Below are 19246 nucleotides of genomic sequence, written 5' to 3'. Positions count from 1 at the left end.
CCTCCAGTTTGTATGCCAAATGTCCTTGTGCAGGACACTAACCCCAAGTTGCTCTCTGATGCATCTGTAGAAGTATGAATGTGTGTGTGCATGTTATATAGGAAGAGAATAGAAAAAAAAGTGTGAATGAGTTGCATAAAGTGCTTTGAGTGCTGAGTAGAAAAGCGCTATATATGAACCATTTACACCTAAGGTAAGGGCATAGTTTGGGCAGCTGTGGGCCCAGAGTATGCCCATATTTGGCTCTGCTTACTGTAGGTTTTCAGTTTTGGAGCTAGTCTGTAGTAGTTTTCATTATTCAGCGTTCTTTGTATGGTAAGCAAATTATGTCCAGACAGCACAAAACTGTTAACTCTCTCTCAGCCACACCACAATACAGAGAAGAAACAGTAAACCGCTCTCACTGAGAAATAAACTGCTGATGTAAAAACAATGCACGTAAAGATTTGACACTATAAAACGCCACGGTTTAAAACCCCCCAAAAAACATTCAAAGTCGGTATCACGATCGTGCTAAACGGTTTTGCAATTTAAGTGTCAAAACTCTTTTGTTGCACTTCTGCGTTTTTCTTTTGTCAGAGTTGCAACGTTCAATGTACTTTCCATCCTTTCAACAGCTTTCATTTAAAGTAACTCACAGGTACAGCATTACAACATGATATAAAGTCTGCTGCAGAAGTGGCAGCATGAGGTGACATTAGGACATCAAACATGAAGAGTAGTCTCTAACTAAGAGCGTGGTCTGCAGCTCTTTGTTGACTCTGTAACTAAACATAAAAGCTGACATTTCCTCTGTGGTCTGTACAACCAACTCTGAGCAGAGCTGCATTTTTGTGTGTGTGTGTATGTTTGTGTCCCTTTGTCTTCCCTGCAGCCTGTATAATGAGTGTATCTGATGATGTGTGGCCAGAATAATTACCCCAATGAATTTACAGCACGGTGGTTGCACCAGACACCAACCAAGTCATAAATGAAAGTAATGACGTGAGACTGGCTTCATACTGTGGTGTTAAAAAACAAGAGGAGTATTTGCATTATATGCAACATGCACCCTCCGTGTTTACAGTCTGGTGTTGTTTAAAACTATTCTTCTAAAAAACAATAATGGTTACAAGACACCACCACTATAAACTTTTCTCAGAGTCTTTGCGGCAGTGCATTACTTCACCAGTAACCCTGTACTTTCCTGCATCATGCCGTTAGCTGCTTGTGGGGAAGTATGAAGCCACAATGCTTCGGTCAGCTGCTCACACACAAGCAACACAATAAGCCAAAAATCCATTGAAAGTATTGTGAAAGTCTGAGATGTATTTCAGAAAGTATTAACGTCAAGCAGTAGCTTGTTGGAGCTGGGCAGCAGTTTGGTTGGTGCAGATCATTCATGTCTACGTTTCGCTGAGGTTCGAGTGTTTTTACATTTCTGGTTTTGCAACTTGTCACATGTTCAGATCCATGTCAGGAGCTTATGATAATTAAAAAAAATATGTGTGAAGCTTATAATCCATCCTAAGCTTTCTGCCCCAGAACACAGGGTTTTTTTTGCTATAACGTTCTGTTAGCAGCTTTTTTGTTTTTGTTTTCTTCCTGAGGCTTTCTACCTGATATTGTTATTGTGCCTGTGGGTCAGTCTCACTCTTCAGGAATCTGTTAAGCTTGGAGATTATTGGAAAACACTGCATCTCTCTTACCCTGATAGTTGTTGTCCCTGTGGCACAGGACTATCCAAACTGTGTGTTTATCTTTTCCCTCTCCCTCCCTGTGCTCTGTGTTTTCACTTTCATCGGATCATTGAATGTCCTGGGACCTTTCTTTCTCCAGGTTATCAGTGCCTCATTCCACATGCTTCGAATCAGATTTTTAGTTATTTTTTGTATTTATTCTGAGCCCCTCTGTTCTTACCCTCCTGTGTGCATTTTGTTGGCGTATCTTTCTCTATGTTGTTGTAAAAGTCTTTCTTTCTCAGCTCTTTTTTTTTGGTTTTAGTGGAGGAGGTAAAGTCTTGTGGCCCAGATCTTTGATTTGCTTGATCATCTTAACACTAGAAGTGTAGTATTTTATTAAAACATAAGTGGCCTTCAAGGCCTCTTGAAACACATTCAAAGCTCTTCTTTGGATATTGGCTGCCTTTTGTTCTGTTCTCTATCAAGATGATCCCACACTGTTTCAATAATGTTCATGTTCAGGAGGCCAATCCATGAAAGTATTCCAGTGTGTGTTTTTATTTTTTCTATTGAGGTCTGCTTTTACTGTGTTGTGCGTGTGCGTGCATCTAGCCACTTACTGATGTAGCTGTTTGCCAGGCCATGATTCCTGCTGACTCCTGAAAAGGAAATTTTGCAGACCTTTATTGTCCACATGACCTGTTCGTATAGGATGTGCTGCTAGCACCACACCTTCTATTTTCCGTGGGGTAGTGCCTTCCTAGGTTTTGCAGTGGTTTTTCATTCAGGCGGGGAATGGGCTCCTCTCCTGCAACAAAGATGTTCCCTGCATGCAGTATGCCTTTCCTTCTTGATAGGCTTCTTGACTTTCCTGCCTTGACTGTCATGCTCGCCCAAGCAAGAAGCTCATGCAGAAGTCATGCATAGTGCTGTCTGAATGATGCTTGCCACATCATCCATATAGCTCCGTAGTGGTGGAAGCCTCCACCTGATGGTAACTTGATGCCTCTATCTGCCTGGCCCCTGAGAATTACCTCAAAGGCTACTACGAATAGGATGGGGAAGATGGCGCATCTCATAACTGTTCTACATTCTAGTTCTTGGCATCCAGTCATGAAGCCCTCCAGAGTTGAGCACATGTGCAGGTTACTGAAGTATTTGGTGATTATATGTTGCACACATGTAAGAACCCCAGTGCAAAGTCTAAGGGTCTGCGTGATACTGAGCCACACGCATTGGTGGTGAGATCTAACTGCACCAGATGCAAGTCGCTCTTCGCTTCATGCTGGATCTGGTTCCAAATCAGAGAGTAGTGCTTAGTGGACATAGGAGAGCCTGGGATTCCCACATTCTGGCAGCTTGTATCAACATATCCACTCACCATGATGAAGTCAGTCTCCTTGTCAGGATGGAGGAAAAAAACCTTCCTCTTTACGTTCAGCAAGGCAATGCTGAACTAACTGATGGTCTGAAGGCTCTGTTCTTGGGAATGAACACGCCGACAATTTATTATCCTTCTGATGGGACCGGTTGTTTCCTCCAAGCTGTTTTCATCCACTTCGACAGTGTCCTGAGCACCTGCAGGCAGTTCTTAAAGAACTTGTGGGGAACCCCGTTCATCTTTACTATTTCCTGTAAATTCAGCTAAATGGGAACAGAGTGATGTGTTTCTTGTCAAGGTGCTAGTTATAAATTGCTTAACCCTTTCATGCATGAATTATGACAACCGCAATCAGGAGTTTTTCTTAAGTATTTTTTATTTATCTTTAGGCATGAAAAAAAGATTGTTGAACTTCATTTCTTTAAACATGTACTTCTCGTTGAGAAGTACATGTACATGTCCACTTAAGCAGACAACTTATGTGTATGGAGTGACACGTCAGTGTCAAATGTAGTGGTTTACGTGCAAATATATCAACACTGACACAAATACAAGAATACAGCCTTTGAATAGCTGTCCACTGTAGTGACCACTATGCGCGAAAGAGTTATGTTTAAAATTGGTTCTTTGCTAAGCTGTCTCTTATCTTTAAACACAACATCGATTCACCACTTGAGTCAGGTTTCTTTTTAAATACCTGCACGATGAGTAGGTCGGTATAAAGCAGCCTAACAAAACACATTAACAAAAAAATAACAGGACTGTACTGAAAATGAGTGAAAGAGCAACCGGTGTCCAAAGAAAAACTTTAAAAGGCCTTTAGAAAGGCTGGAGAAATTGTGTTTAAGACCAAACTATAGGAAAATCGGACTCTTTGGAAGCATAATATAAATAAATAATAGTACTAGACCTCCTGGTACTGATTATCTTAGTAACAATTTCATTATGACCTGTAAAAAAGTCTTTCAATTCACTTTTTCAGTAGTGGACTTATTTTAAGTCAGTAAGGCCCTCTAGGGTAAAAAAAAAAAAGTGGTGCTCTTAACACAAGACATAAAATGCCATGTCTGTCTGACCTGGAACAGAGACTATTGCACTTCAATTTTATGTGTATTTGAAAACTAAAAACATGGGGATACTACTACTACTACTACTACTTTAGTAGTTAAGAAGTTATTTTAAAGTAGTAATTAGTGGAATCATTCTGTTCTGTAATGTGTTATTAGAATAGTAATTAATAATTCAAGCAATACGATAAAAGCAGAGAAGTGAAAAGCACTTCTGAAGTGTGTATAGATGTACAGAATTATCTGTAAACCATACTGAGCAATATGCAGTGGTGTTGCTCTGCTGCACTGAGCCACAGATAAGCAGTGGTCCCAGTTTAACATGCAGATAAGACACAGCTTAGTGCGAGCTCAGTGGTCTCTCTCAGGCTGCATTCAGCCTCTACGCGACTGTTTGGTTTTTGCATTTAATTAGATTTTTTAAAAACACATAATTATATAAGTGCTTTAGTGATGATATTATTTAGAAATAATTGAAGCTTAATGATCATTGCACCTCTTAAGGTCCTCAGAAATTGAAAGCAAAATGACAGTAACCGCATTCAAAGACACATGAGGAAGTGCCGCTTCACACAAACCTCTGTTGCTCACAGGGAAGTGAAACTCCTCGATGGTCACATTGAAATGAATACACTTGGTCATTAGCAGCTGCTACGAATTGCTGCTCCGCTCCTGCGTCTCTGACGAGAATGCAAATGTGCTGTAGGATTTACTGCTAACAACAATTCATTGGCAGGAGGAAAGCGTAATTATCCAGAGATGGGTTTTGGAGAGGACCTGAGGTGTCCACAGGCACATGCCGCAGTGTTGCGACTGCTGGACTCAGAGCTTCTCTTGATGGAGGTCATGAAGAAGTGGATGGGGCAGCGAGCGAAGAGCGAACGGGAATTTTCAGTGCAGCTGCACCACATGACTGGCCTGGCTGAGAAGCTGGACCGACCTCAGGCTAACACAGGACTGGACTACATCAGTCAGCTCAACAAGGTGAGGCATAGCATATCGCACTGCGCCTGAAGCTTTAGATTTACCTCATCACCTGTCGTTCAGGTGGGAGAATGCCACTGCGCAATAGACTCATTCATTCAGTGCATTTAAAATTAATCTTCTAATTTGATGCACATTTCGGTTTTTCCCAAAAAAAAGGGTTTGCTACACTCATGAATCATCAAGTGTTCAATGAGCAAAGTAAAAGAAAACAGTAATATAAGCTGAGGAAATAAAATACAGAAGTTGGCACATGAATCTAAAACTGTTTTGTGCCTCTAATAACCTCACATGACATACTCTAAAAGTAACTCCAGTGACTGCCATTAGTGTTTAAAATAAGTACAAAGTATATCTGAATGACTTGGCAATGTCTCAACTAAATCTACAAAAGCTTGGTTTGCTTAGTTTCTTTAAAATATTGAAAGCTGACCTACACTTTGTCAAATTAAATGTGTTCTCAAATCAAATCGAGTAAGCACATCTTTGGCTCATCTGCACACATTGTGAAAACATTTACAGAACCTACAACCGTGAAATGCAATGTGCTGCTGATGCGCTTGAAACTAGTTTTATTTCTGCATCTCAAAGTTTTTTTTAAATAATAATTTGGTGGCTAACACCAATAACCATTGCTTATTTATACTGAATATGTTTAGTAGCCTTTATTTTGGTAGAACACTGTGGAGAAGACAGGAGAGCTAGGAGAAAGACCAGGGGAAGTAAACGGCCTCATGATGGATTCAAACCCAAGTCTCTGTAGTATGAAATACCCAGTGAGCTGTATCTGTGTCCAACATGACTTCATGCATTTTTTAAAATCAGTTCCAACTAAGGAACCAACGAGCAAGTCTGGCTCCAAAAGCTGGTTACCAACATGTCAGGTAGTCACGGATTGTTTAGTGAGTTCCATTTATCGGTTTTCTCTTTATGTCCCCACGATGTGTACCGCTGACTTCTGCCTCTGTCTGTCAGTCATGGGGAGTGCTGGTGTCACAGACGGAGTCTCTCAGTCAGCTGATGAAAAAGCGCTCTGAAGATCTGCTGGACGGTCCAATCAGCAAACTCACGCTGCTCATCAGAGACAAACAGCAGCTCCGCAAAACGTACGCAGAGCAGTGGAACCTGCTGAGGCAGGAGCTCAACAAGGTGTGTGATTAACACGTGCACACGCGCGCGCACACACACATTCACGCACGCACACTTCCATTACTTCAAAAGATATCATTCACACTGGCCTATATTCAGCTTTTGAAGACTTGAACCCGAACAATGACTTGTTGGGACTTAAGCAATAAACTACACACATATACCACAAGCTAAAATATCTAGCTACTTTACCATTATACAAACTTTCAGTCCTGTCATGAGGCAGATTAAACTACTTTTGTACAGTCACACCTCCTAATGATGGGGAAAAAAACAAGGTGGTTTATTTCTGTGTTCATTTTCACAGCTGTTGCTCTCTAAATGTCCCTTTGGTTCACAGTTTTGCACACTTTTATCCCCACGAGTTGAATAAAAAAAAATAAAGGCGGAACTATATGAATGTTTATTATCAGTGGAAAATGATCTTGGTGCAGGTAAGTGACTACACTTGCCTGTTCTATAGCTTTTTGGTCTCTAAAATTAAATATCACTTTGTGTGTACGTGCTTTTTAAAAAAAAAAAAACAAAAACTTTGTCTAGTATGCAAAGATATATCTTCAGCTGGTACAAATTTGTTTTGCAGCCGCTCACGGCCGTTTGAAACAGCACAGCGTACGGCAGGGTCTTCAGGAATTTACTGAGATAATTGCTGCCTGCTTCTTTTTGTCACTGTGCTCATATCTAAATTGAAAGCAAACACACTAAATTACTTTTTACGAGAACAAAAAAGCAGTCAGAGCAGAATGTTTACATATCCCACATTTCATGCACTCATGCAAAACCAGACGTTGCTAGTTGGAAATGTTTGTCTCGTTTTTCCTCATATGTCAACTTGACTTGCAGATGAGTGCTGTGATGGCAGCTTATAAATAGACAGCAGTCAAATGATATGAGATTCAATAGACTGGAAAGAGTGTCTGTAAATGCATTTTGATGCCATCTCATACTGGTAGCTGCCTCACACTGGGTTTTATTACCCAATTACATCAGGCAAATGATGTGTTCATTTTAGTGCAGTTTGAACGCCTGTCTGGTTGTTTGTTTAGTTTAATTTTCCTACTTTGCTGTGCAGAAAAAGGCCGGTCAGCCTTTGAACCGTTTACATCACTGTGCAGTTACACTAGCGAGAGATTATTTGATATCACAACTGAAACAACGGCGACAGTGAATTTGATTGTATCTGTGATGTTGGTTTGTGTTGGTTTTATTTTTTTTGTCGCCAGCCACACAACAAAGGTCAGATCGTTACCTTATGCTTTTCTCATGTTTTATGTTACTAGCAAAACCTAACACAACAGCAGTCCACTTCCTGTGCTAAATAGTACTGACAGCTTTTCAACCTTTAAGAAACTCGACTTGACACCCATCACACCCACTGCCCTTAAGTTATGTGTTTGTAAAAGATGTTTTATTTTTGTTTTTTAAACCGCTTAAAAATTCTTGGTTTTGTGTCTGTTACGGTACCGAGGCACATCGGTAAATGTAGGCGAGTGCTTAGTTTCAAGTAAAGCAACAGAAAACTTTAAAAGCAAACTGTTTCAGCTGGTTTTCCTCTGAAAAACAGTTGATTGTAGTTTCGTCTCTCTCTATAACACCTCCAACCATGAATCATTCAGTAAAATCTGTTTTTTAGACCTGCTGCTGTTAAATCTGTGTAATGTACAAGTTCTTTCCATAACTACAGTGACAACACACAGCTTTGTTGGCAGTTACAGGTCCTGACAGGTGAAAAATTCATTTCCTGCTTTGGTGTGTTTTAGATGCTATCATCGCTATAAGGCTGACAATAAAGCGGGGCTATTTCTCTCTGCTACGCTACTTCTGCCTACTGGTCGACAGGTTAGAGGAGCAAGCTTGATGCCCTCTAATTAGATGAGTCATAGAAAAAAAACAAGATGTTATAAATAAATCATAATTGATGTAGAACTCAGCCAACGGAGAACTAAAACAAGGAAGCTAGTTACTGGCATTTTAAAGTCCTTAAACGGGTTGTCTGTAAGCCTGTGTGCTTCTTTTAAATTCTTCCTCCCTGCAGTCCCTTCTTGGTTCAGGATTTGTTGGCTTCTTTCCTGTTGCATCAGATTTGGAAGAGCTGCGTTTGGGAAATTGTAGAATAGAGTCGGTGTCATCAGTACAACTGAATGGTTGTTTTATTGCTGCTGTCTACTATCTTATTAAAAAATGTCTTTTTTTTTCTTTTTTTTTTTTTTTTGCAAAAATATATTTGGTCCACACTGTCCAAAAAGGTCCAAAATGAGCCATGACCTTTCGGTTTTGCTGTTTTTTTTTTTATTGAGTAAATTGGGTTTTTCTTCTTTCAGGTCAAATAGTTTTGGGCGAACTATATATGAGGTGGTTTTAACTTTTCATGGCCTGTTTTTTAAATGCCAACACAAAGCCTACGTTATTAGCTTTTTATCACTGTGTTCAAAATGTAAAATGCTGTTTTTATGGATTGCTTCAGGTGACACAGACAGAACTGGAGAGGCTAAAGAGCAGCTACAGGCACGCAGTGAAAGATGCAACTCAGGCAAAGAGGAAGTACCAGGAGACCAGCAAAGGTGGGGATTTCTGGTATCACTTATGTTTCTGAATAGAATCGGTTTCATGTTGATGTCACGGTCTGGTTTTTTTTTTTTGTTTGTTTGTTTTCTGTTTTCCTGTGTTTAGTCTGATGTGTATTTCTATCATGACCTATATTCTGTGATCATTTTCTGTACTGTGCTTGTGTGCCTGTGTGTGTCTGCAGAAAAAGACCGAGATAAGGCCAAAGAGCGTTACATAAAGGCTTCACTGAAACTCTACGAGGTCCATAATGAGTATGTCCTCTCTGTGCAAGCTGCTCAAGTTTACCATCAGCACCATTACAGTCAGATCCAGCCGGCCCTGCTCAGCGCCCTGCAGACTCTGCAGCAGGAGATGGTGCTCATACTGTAAGATCACACTCGCTGCGTGGATGTTTGGAAGAAAAACAGACACATTAAGAATGACAAGAAGCATTTCTGTACAGTGCTCATATTTACTGGTGCGTCCCTGCGAATCATCTCGGTGTTTTATTTCTGCTCGTCGTCACTCAGATACACATCTGATCGTGGCACGACACAAATGTTTGCCAATTAATTTCAAATCTTGATAACACTCCACTGCTGCCATCAACAAGCATATCTCACAATCTACAGCAGCAGAACAAATGTTCTAATTACCATATGTGTAACTACAGTACTGTGCAAATGTTTTGAGTCACCTCTCACGTCTTTCTATTTTGCTTCAGAGGAGCCAGACGCTTTAAATCGGTCTTGAGCAGTAGTTCTCCAGACTTTCTAAAGGTCATTCAATGTTTTTCTTCAGAAATTGGCTGCTTTTTCACTTCAGTCTAGTTTTTGTGCCAGACCATTTTTGTTTGTTTGTTAGGCTGCTTAACAGCGACTTTTTCAAGCATTACAAAACCTAACTCAAGGAATGAACCAGTGCTGTGTCTACACATCACAGACAATGTTAAATTCTGGGAATTTAGGCAATTAATTTCAATTTCATAGTTAAATCTGTGGACACCGTGTGTCCTGCGCTCACCGCCAGCTGTCCTAGTATGTGCTGAGGTCATTAATCCACTTCTGGACCTGGAGAAAATACCCCCCTGCCGCTTTGTGTCTGCAAACCAAGACAGATATTTTTTGCAGTTTTATTATTATGGTACATTTTTCTGTGTGTAGCCTGTGTGTGTATAACTGTGGTTTAAAGTAGCTCTCCTTTTTTGTGGCTTGCAAAGGTGGCCCAGTTTTTAGATTAGTAAATGTATAGAAATGACTCATCAGTAGCCTGTAAGTTGTAAATTTAATGGGTACTTCTGTGCATTTAACCCCTCGGTATAGCATTCGTGCATGGAAACTGAGGGCGTTGGTTGCCCGTCCAGTTTATACATTGTGGTGTCGACTGGCGTGTCAGGCCTTAAAAACGATTTCCTGTAGATGAACAGAAATAGGAAAAAAACTCAGTGGCCAGTGGTGTTGAAGATCTTGTCAAAATTGATGAAATTATTAACGCTGAAAGGCACTGTCAGATTTTCATCCACTATGCATCACCATCAGGAAAGCATCTGATTGGCAGTGGCCTCATTTGATCTCACACTGCAGTAAAAGCATGCCTGAATGGAAGAACACACACGCTGGAACTCCATGAGTCATGGACCGGCCTCCCCAGAGCCCGGACCGAATCATTACTGAAGCAGCGTGGGATCATCTTGACAGAGAACAAAACACACATTTCCTTTTTTCCCCAGCAAAATGTAAAAAAATGAGAGGTGATTCAAGAGTTTTGCAGAGTGCTGCCTGTGTTTTCATTATGAACAAAAGCCTTTTCTATGCAAACATTACCTACAAAGGCTTGACAGCTTTGAACACTGCATGAACGTCTGAGTTTTAAAGCAGAGAGAAGAGTTCTGGGAATTTAGACAATTAAAGGGTCTGAAAGGGTAAATCATAAAAAGTCAAAGACAGAAACAAGCAGTCAAACTGGTAAAATGGATTGGCTGACTTTGGGGGCTCTGGGCAGGAAATGTTTGGCAGAGCTGACAGATCCAGTCTCTGTCTAACGGCAGAGGCTGAAAAACGGGCACTGCTCTCACTTTTATTATATTCTAAACAGGGAATAACAACATAAATATGACAGAGAAAGTGACGTGATGGGATACTTAACCGCAGACAAATCTCTCAAAGGACATTTTCACATCACTAATATGAGGCAACTTGCATCCAGCCAAACTGGAAATTGTGTTACGCTTTGGCAAATTAAAAAACGCAATGTGATATTTGTGCTTTGCATTGTGTCATTCTGTTTTCATCCTTCCAGAAAGGAGATCCTCCAGGAGTATTTTGACATCTGCACTCTCCTCCATCATGAAGTGGTGCGGATCCACAGAGAGATGGCATCAGCTCTAACAGCCATCGATCCTCACAGAGAGTATGAGAGCTTCATCCATCAGAACAGGTACGCAGAGGCGGACCGTTTCCGCTCAGCAACATGGCAATCACGGAAGCTAACCCTTCAGAGAAATGATACTGTGGACTGTGTGTTTGAAGGTCTGTGGGGGAGATTCCTGCCTGTGCCGATTTTGACAACAGCCTTCTGGAGGACACCGAGCAGCTAAGCACTAAGGAGATTGAACTGAATGACCTCACCCTCGAGACGATCCAGCACAAGTGAGAACAACAGTGCAATCACATTCAGATTTCGTTTGTTAATCTTGCAACAGCTTCCTCCACACGACTAACTCGTGTTCCTTTAACCTCCCGTTAACCTTCCCTTTCTGTTTTATATATGAAGTGCTTCCTCTTCACCTGGGATTTCTGTCTTCTTCTCACAGACTGACTACGATAGAGGAGGAGCTCCTGGACCTGGCTCGGTCTCTGGGCTCTCAGCAGACTTCAGTTGAGCAGCTGGAGCTGGAGTTAGGGGAAGAGCAGGAAGGTGTCAAAAAGGGCCAGAGGTGAGCAGACCAACCAGGCTGATGCTGAGCTGTCAGAGATTAGAAAGGGGGGTTCACAATGAAAAAATACACTGTCCTGTGGTAGCTGTGAAGACAAATTACTAAAGTTTGCCTCAGTGGGCAGTCCTTCCCATCGGGGGAGTTCAGTGTGCTGTTGGCTGTGCAACGGCTAATAACCAGTGTGGTCTCAGCGGGCCATAAGTGCATTATGAATTATAATACAGCAATATGTTGAGAGTTATGGAGCCCAAACCCTCTCATTTGTCTTGGTTGATGAGGGTGTCTAAAGGTGTTAGAGCTATACAGACCCGGGGGAGTGATCGAGTCATTAACAGGCTCTTGAAGGACAAGTGGAAACAATGTGTGTATATGCAACAGAGTCTGCATTATCAAAGGCAGCTGGGAGCACATATGGTGCAGGTGGTGAGGTGAAGCTGACCTTTGCTTTGTATGGTGAAGAAACATTTTGCAAATCAACAGTGAAAAACTGAATTAAGGTGACCTAACCTGACCTCAGATGTCAGCCTGAGTAGTTCAGAGGGTCGGATCTCCAGCATTTTGAGGTCTTTGCAAATGTTTTCTTGAGTGAAACTTTCTTTGGGTCTAATGAGCGTAAGCACAGCTGATCAATCATCTTCATGTGTGCATTAATCATTTTGTTTATAAACACCTGGTTAGTAAAAATTCCTACAGTTTAAAACCCAAACATCTGGGCTCGCTTGTTCTCGAATTAAGCCATAGACCATAAACTTTCTGTCAGTGGAGATCCTAAATGCTTTTTTCTTTTCTGGGATTAGGCTTAATCTACATTTCTGTGATGATGACGACCTGGGGCAACTTGTTTCTGATGAGCTTCAATGTCCAGCCCATTCTCTCATTTAATGGCCAATTAAAGGGAACAAAGCACATAGAATTTTATGTTGTCATTAAAGGCTGTGTGATGATATGACGGCGTGTTGGGTGTCACCAGGGAAAAAACAAACAACAAAAACAATGTGATCTCCGGGTCAACCAAGCATGATTAGATTCTCCGCTGCACCTGCGCTCATATAAACATCCTCTGTGGTAATTAGCCATACACATGCTTAATCAATGTCCCATACACAAATAGATGATGAACAGTTTCTTGTCAATTACTCAGCTCTCAGTGCCTCAGAGGAGAAATAATGTAATTCTGATTGTGGTGTTTGTAGTGTGTGCTGCACTTGGAGGTACTTAACAGGGAAGACCGAGTGCATACGGAGGTTGATTAAGTACATTAAGTACAAAAAAGTGATTAAGTACAAAACCTATTCTGAAAAAAGTTGAGACGCTGTATAAAATGTAAATAAAAGCAGAATGCAATGATTTGCAAATCTCATAAACCCGTATTTTAGTCACATTACAACATGGGAAACATTTCAGTTTCTAGAGCAGCATATGATCTGGATGATGTCTCAGTGAAGACGCTGCATATTTTCATGCTGCTGTTAAAGAAGGGGGGATGCTGCAAAGTGGTAAACATGGCCCTGTCCCACATTTTTGAGATGTGTCTGGCATCATTGTCTAAATAATGTTTTGGTTTTTTTTTTACAATGGTACATGTTCTGAGTTTAAACATTTGTTATGTCCTTTATATTCCATTGTGAATATAATATGGGTTTATGAGATTTCCATCCTGGTTTTATTACATTTTTGCGCAGTATTTCAGCTTTATTTGAGATGGGTTTGTACAAATACCTCAAAAGATAAAAAATCCTCAGATAGATAATGAGGTGAAACAATTCTGTTTGTTTGTTCACTGTTGGGGTTTTATAAGTCTTACAGGCTCATTATCAGCATGTTAAGGATATGAATCAATATGAAGAACTGCAAACCTGCACAAGCAGGCGTTTTATTGATTTCTGTGCGCTTCTGTTTATTTCTGTCACTTGTGTTGTGATGCTGCACTTTGCTTTGTCCAGGGTCTACCAGTTCAGCAAGAGACATGCGATGGAAGAGTGCCGGCAGCAGGTCGCCCTGACTCAGGGCCAGAGAGCCAAACTGGAGGTTCAGAGGCTTCTTCTGAAAGAGAAACTGGACAAGCTGGGCTCCAGAGAACCTCCCTCTGCTCTGAATCTGGACACAGATACTGTTTCACTTTCATCCAGCACGAGCAACGTATGTTCTCCCTGACAGCAGCTTTCCCTCCTTTGTCTTTGATTAGCTCCTAATTACTGGTCCTGTCACTGGGCCAGCTGTACAAAATAAGCTGTGTGTTGCATGTAAACTCTGAAAACAACATGCTGAATTATAAAGCATAAAAGCAGTTAGTCTTTCTGTAAGTCACAGACAGTTATCCTTTAGGCATGGATTGTACTTAACACTCAGAAAGTGTCACTCTAGTATTTTCCTCCAGGCTTTTGCATAAAGTTGCTAGCATGGAAAGAAACTCCAGTTTATCTATCTTCAGGCCAAACGCTACAAACTTGTGCTGTGCACCCAATCCTTTGTTACACTCTCACAGATCAATCATCCTAAATAATTTAATAGAGCCGGAGCAGCCTGATGTTGTCTTGCAGTTAGTGCTTAACCTGAAAAGCACACGAGCAAAGTGAGACATGACAATTCTAATGCCGACAGTAGACCTTGATAGGTTTTTTGTGACATGTGTAACAAGCTCTGGGTCTTTTTTTTTTTTTTTCTGTCAGGACCACACTCCACCCAGGGTCCTCGTGGAAGGGATCTTGAACAATCTCAGCAACCTCTTTAAACCCAAATTTGAGGTAAGTTAGTAATTAAATTGCAATTAACGCACAATAATTACAGTGACCGATAGAGAAGTTGCAATTGTAGCAACCTTTATGGTACATGCTAGTTTCTTTCTAAGGAAGGATGTTCGAGTGGAAGTTTTCTTCCCCCTCATCACTCTTGAACTTCTTTTTTTTTTAACCACAAAACAATTTATCATGTTCTGGAGGAAATGGCAGCATCCCAGAGTACATCCTCTGAGTGGTTGAGCTTGTTCAGGCACACAATCTGTCTTTGGGGTCTCGTGCTCTTGACCGCGCTTTGGGATTTTGACCGTCAAGTTTCTTCTTTCAAAATTCTTCTTGACCTCAAACCAAGCTCACTTTTCAGGCAGCCAGTGTACATTTAATCGTTTAATCATTCCTGACAGACAGAAGCACTCAGGGAACCCGTGACACAGCTGCACAGTAACTTTTGACACAGTAAAAAAAAAACACCCTTTCTCACTTTTTATTGATTTAATGTTAAATCAGCTGGAAACGGATATATATAAAATTGTGTGCATGCTCCAAAAGATCATATCAGGTGAGTAATATTTTAATACCCATATTGTGCTGTACTGTGAATCTGAACTATTTGCTATTTTTGTATGAACTACTTCTCCTTCTATCTACCGGCCCTGTGGTACCCCGGGGGCATGAAAGCGGTGTGGTTATACTTTAAAGTTTTACAGACTCTTCTTTGATGTGCCTCCATTTAATCTCTGCAGATTCACCCAAAATCTATCCCTTCCCATTCTTATTGCTTTTCTCTTTTCCTGCCTCCAGGTGCCTCCAGTCCTCAGTCTGGTGAAAGAAGTGGATCGTCCTCTGGGGCAGCAGGACTGGTACCACGGTGCCATTCCCAGACTGGAGGTCCAGCAGCTGCTGAAGAACGATGGCGACTTCTTAGTGAGGAAGAGTCAAGAGAAGCAGGGTTACGTGCTTTCTGTGCAATGGGAAGGCTCCTGTAAACATTTTCTCATCCAGAACACAGAAGTAAGTGAATCTAAAGTGTTTTTGAAGACACTATTTATACATTGCACGTTCTTGCATCATTCACTTCCTTATTAATGTTTTTTTCTCCACTTTTTCAATATGCAAAAAAAGAGCAATTCTTTCTGTTACTGTTGTAATATGTGGCCTAAAAAGTAAATGTGAGAAAATAAAACTTGTTATTGTAAACTAAGCTTTTTAAACATTTTTTTTTTGGATAATGAGTCTTTTGTTTTTTAAATTCAGTAATGCCATCTTCAGTACGCCTCTGTAAACCTCTGCTTCTCCATGTGTGCCAGTAGAATATGTACCGTCTGGATGGAGAAGGCTTTCCCAGCATCCCTCACCTGATCCATCATTTGCTGAACTCTCGACAGCATATTACCAAGAGGTGTGAAGTTGTGCTAAAGAAAGCGGTAGTAAAGGTAAAGTGACACACACAGACACACACCACACACATATGTTTGTCTTTAGATTAGAATAGCTTGTATCTGCTTACTGCAGACTTGTTATAATCTTTAGTACAACTTTAAATTTGTCCAAGACATGCTCTCATGTTATGTGCCAACAATAGGACACACCACATGTTTTTCTGTGTAAACTATGGGTTCTGTTGCTCTAAGGCTGTGTAGCACAGGACTCCAACACTATTTTACTCCTGTTTTTTCACATATGTACTCATAAACCTGTCCTCTGGTGGCTTTTCCCTTAAACACTTTACTAGTTTAAAACTATTAAAATCACTGTGTGTTTCTCTTGCTTCATTTTTAACCCTTTTAGGACAAGTGGGTCCTGGAACATGATGATATTATCTTGGGACCTCTCATTGGACGGGTGCGTACACTTGACTTTTACTAACAGAATCATGCAAGTAAAGTAAAATGTATTCTGAGTTTTATTTGTGGCCAATATTTTGCTTAGCAAAGTCATTTACGTGTTTAAGTGTATGCAGTTCATCAAGTAAAATATTTAGTTTTAGACTAAAATGCCGATGATGGTGGTGGTGATGATGCTAACTTCCTCATGTGAACATTTTATTAAGTTTTAAATGTGATGTACACATGTTTGTATAAAAATGGGACGAATTCCTTAGCAGCTGGTACAGTGTTGTTGCTCTGTAGCTTTGAAAATGAAATCTAAAAGTCTGCACTTAAATTGTGATGCACGTTAGACTGATTGCTTTGGTTCAAATTTTGTTGTGGAGATAAAATCCTGAAATTGTGTTGCCGGTACAGGAACTAACCATATCTGCTAGATTTAACTTCCCTGACAATTTCAGCTCCGTGTGGTAAATTGGTTGAAACAATGACCAGTTAAATTCAATAATAGTGTATGTGTGGCTTAGTTCATGATCGAAATTAATAGTACCGTATTTTAAATGGTTTGAGGTTTAGTTAGAAATGCTCTTTGCTCAGTAAGAAGACAGAATTAGATTAGTACTGATCGTGTTCGTGATGGCACTGCACAGGGTAACTTTGGAGAGGTGTACAGCGGCCGTTTACGCACCGATAACTCTCCTGTAGCTGTGAAGTCTTGTAAAGAGAACCTGGCCCCAGAGCACAAGAGTAAGTTCCTGATGGAAGCCAGGTCAGTACACACACACACACACACACACACACACACACACACACACACACACACACACACACACACACACACACACACACACACACACACACACACACACACACACGTTTCCATTACAGTAAATCACATCACAGTGACCTGTTTTAATGTCCTGAACACCTTATTTAAGTCAGAGCGAATTTTTGCCGAGAAGAAGCAGGCCCAAATCTTACCGTGCAAACAGATTTACTGTGTTGTGAACAAATCCCCATGCAGAAGTACACCCTCACTGCTGCATGGGGTCAGAATTACAATTGTAAGTAAGCAGCCGGGTTGATAATCAAATCAACTTACTGGATTACTCAATCAAGATTTGATTATGTATGTTCAAGTGACATCTGAACAAACCACAACACTTCTGAGACCTAAAGCGGCTGCAAAGTGCCACATTTGAAAAAAGCCAATCACAGCATATCAGCACCAACACCTCATATCAACTGTCAGGGGCGGTGGTGGAGGGCTGATGATTTGTGCTTGGTTTACACCAACAGGGCCTGGGCTACTTGCAGTCTTTTCAAGTGTGAGGCCATCTGTCCAACACGTCCCAAAATTGGGTCGTGCAACAGGTCAATGATCCCAAACACAGCAGCAAATTTACAACAGAATGGCTGAAAAGAAAAATAATCAATATTTTGCAGTGACCCAGTTAAAGTCCAGACCTCAACCACAATGAGATGCTGTGGTGGGATCTTAAGACAACTGTGCATGAACAAATGCCCACAAACCTCAGTGAACTGACGCAATGGTGCAGAACTGAGTGGCCAAGCATTCCTCCACAATGATCTGAGAGGCTGATAGCATCCTCCAGACAACAATTAGGCCAAGCTTGTAGAAACCACCTTTCTGCTAAAGGTTTCTACAAGCTACTGAATCATGGGATGTACTTGGTTTTTCACAGAAGTTCAAGGCTTCCTGTGAAAACATTTTCACAGCTCTGCCATTTTTCTGTTTTATTAAGCTGTGAGGACCACCACAGCTTAATAAAGAACAGTGCAAACATATATAAACCTTACAAATGCAAAACCTTACAGTTGCTTACAAATGCAACTGTCAAAACTCTTCACTGCTTAAAAAAAATTGGTGTATATATATATTTTTTATTTTGTTTAGATGAACATTAGTCTTTAAATGTTCCTTTTTGTTGATAATGTTATAATATTCTGCCCATAAGTTTACAGGCTTAAATAAATGATTGTTAGTTTATTGTGAAGAGAAATCAGTGCTGGTGTATAGATACGTGGATTTACATTTATCAACTAGCATCTGTGTCCAATATCTCATACCTTTTAGTGGACTGAAGCGTGTATGTTCTTAACAGCATCAAAACACCATCGTCACCTTTCTCACATCCGCCATGCATTTAGAATTTAAAGGAAACTGCACTCACTCCAACAATAACCAAAACTTCCCATTGAGCGCGTTTGGGGAAATCTAAATTTCGGTCCACTTTAACTGATGATCAGAATTGAAACGGAAAGAAAAAAAAATTCTTGCATTAGTTACAACACTTCCACTTATTTTTTGTTACAACTCGTTTCTGCTTAACCTTGGGACACGTGCAAATGTCCTTACAGTTACTGCGTTCGGTCTCAGCCCATAAAAAACAAACTATGATGTTCTCAACATCAAAGTAAGAGAATGTCTGTAAATAGTCCTCGAAATAAAATTGTAGAAGCTGGCCAGCAGACTTAAAAAAAGATGTATGTACATAGAGCTCTATATGAAAAGTATCTATGAGTTGTTTGATTGAAATACTTAATCATATCAATACTCGCTCTTCTCAGTGGTCCGTGTTGAAGACCGGAAAAGAAAGTCTGCTCAGTAGCAGGAGGATAAATGATAGTGATTTGAAGGCTATCACGAGTGAAATGGTCACAGCAGGCTCACACAAGCTACAGGCTACGTGAGCTCATAGCCCCTCTCGCCAGAGGAGGCTACCACCCTGTCATGAAACATAGTGCACAGAACTGAATGTAACTGTACAGTAGACATCAGACAAGTAAACTAACAGCGGGTTACACACGCACACACCTGTCTTGTGTGTTGTCTAGGATCCTGAAGCAATACGATCACCCTAACATTGTGAAGCTTATTGGGGTGTGCACGCAGAAACAGCCCATCTACATTATCATGGAGCTCATTCAAGGTAAATG

General features: G+C 40.7%; 1 protein-coding gene across 5 annotated transcripts in view; it reads left to right on the top strand.

The window, feature by feature from the left end:
* Positions 1-19246, top strand: part of fes (FES proto-oncogene, tyrosine kinase) — a 38358-nt gene that overhangs the window by 7235 nt on the left and 11877 nt on the right. For 4 of the 5 annotated variants that reach the window (XM_086286366.1, XM_086286358.1, XM_086286383.1 and 1 more), the window contains exons 2-15: positions 4846-5093; positions 6069-6242; positions 8707-8803; positions 8992-9175; positions 11088-11225; positions 11318-11437; positions 11602-11724; positions 13668-13863; positions 14394-14468; positions 15261-15470; positions 15770-15892; positions 16248-16301; positions 16936-17054; positions 19145-19239. In XM_086286366.1, the coding sequence (XP_086142492.1) occupies positions 4846-5093; positions 6069-6242; positions 8707-8803; positions 8992-9175; positions 11088-11225; positions 11318-11437; positions 11602-11724; positions 13668-13863; positions 14394-14468; positions 15261-15470; positions 15770-15892; positions 16248-16301; positions 16936-17054; positions 19145-19239 (1956 nt within the window). Of the gene's footprint in view, positions 1-4845; positions 5094-5918; positions 6243-8706; positions 8804-8991; positions 9176-11087; positions 11226-11317; positions 11438-11601; positions 11725-13667; positions 13864-14393; positions 14469-15260; positions 15471-15769; positions 15893-16247; positions 16302-16935; positions 17055-19144; positions 19240-19246 lie in introns of those variants that run through there. The other variant, XM_086286391.1, reaches the window with a different exon arrangement.

Source organism: Aulonocara sp. 'chitande type north' Nkhata Bay, linkage group LG1 (genome assembly GCF_057382095.1).
Source record: "Aulonocara sp. 'chitande type north' Nkhata Bay isolate Kocher_YH1m ecotype deep benthic linkage group LG1, A_spYH_male_GT1.1, whole genome shotgun sequence".
NCBI lineage: Eukaryota > Metazoa > Chordata > Actinopteri > Cichliformes > Cichlidae > Aulonocara > Aulonocara sp. 'chitande type north' Nkhata Bay.
Note: the sequence above shows the minus strand (reverse complement) of the source record. Positions and strands in the feature narration are given on the sequence as shown.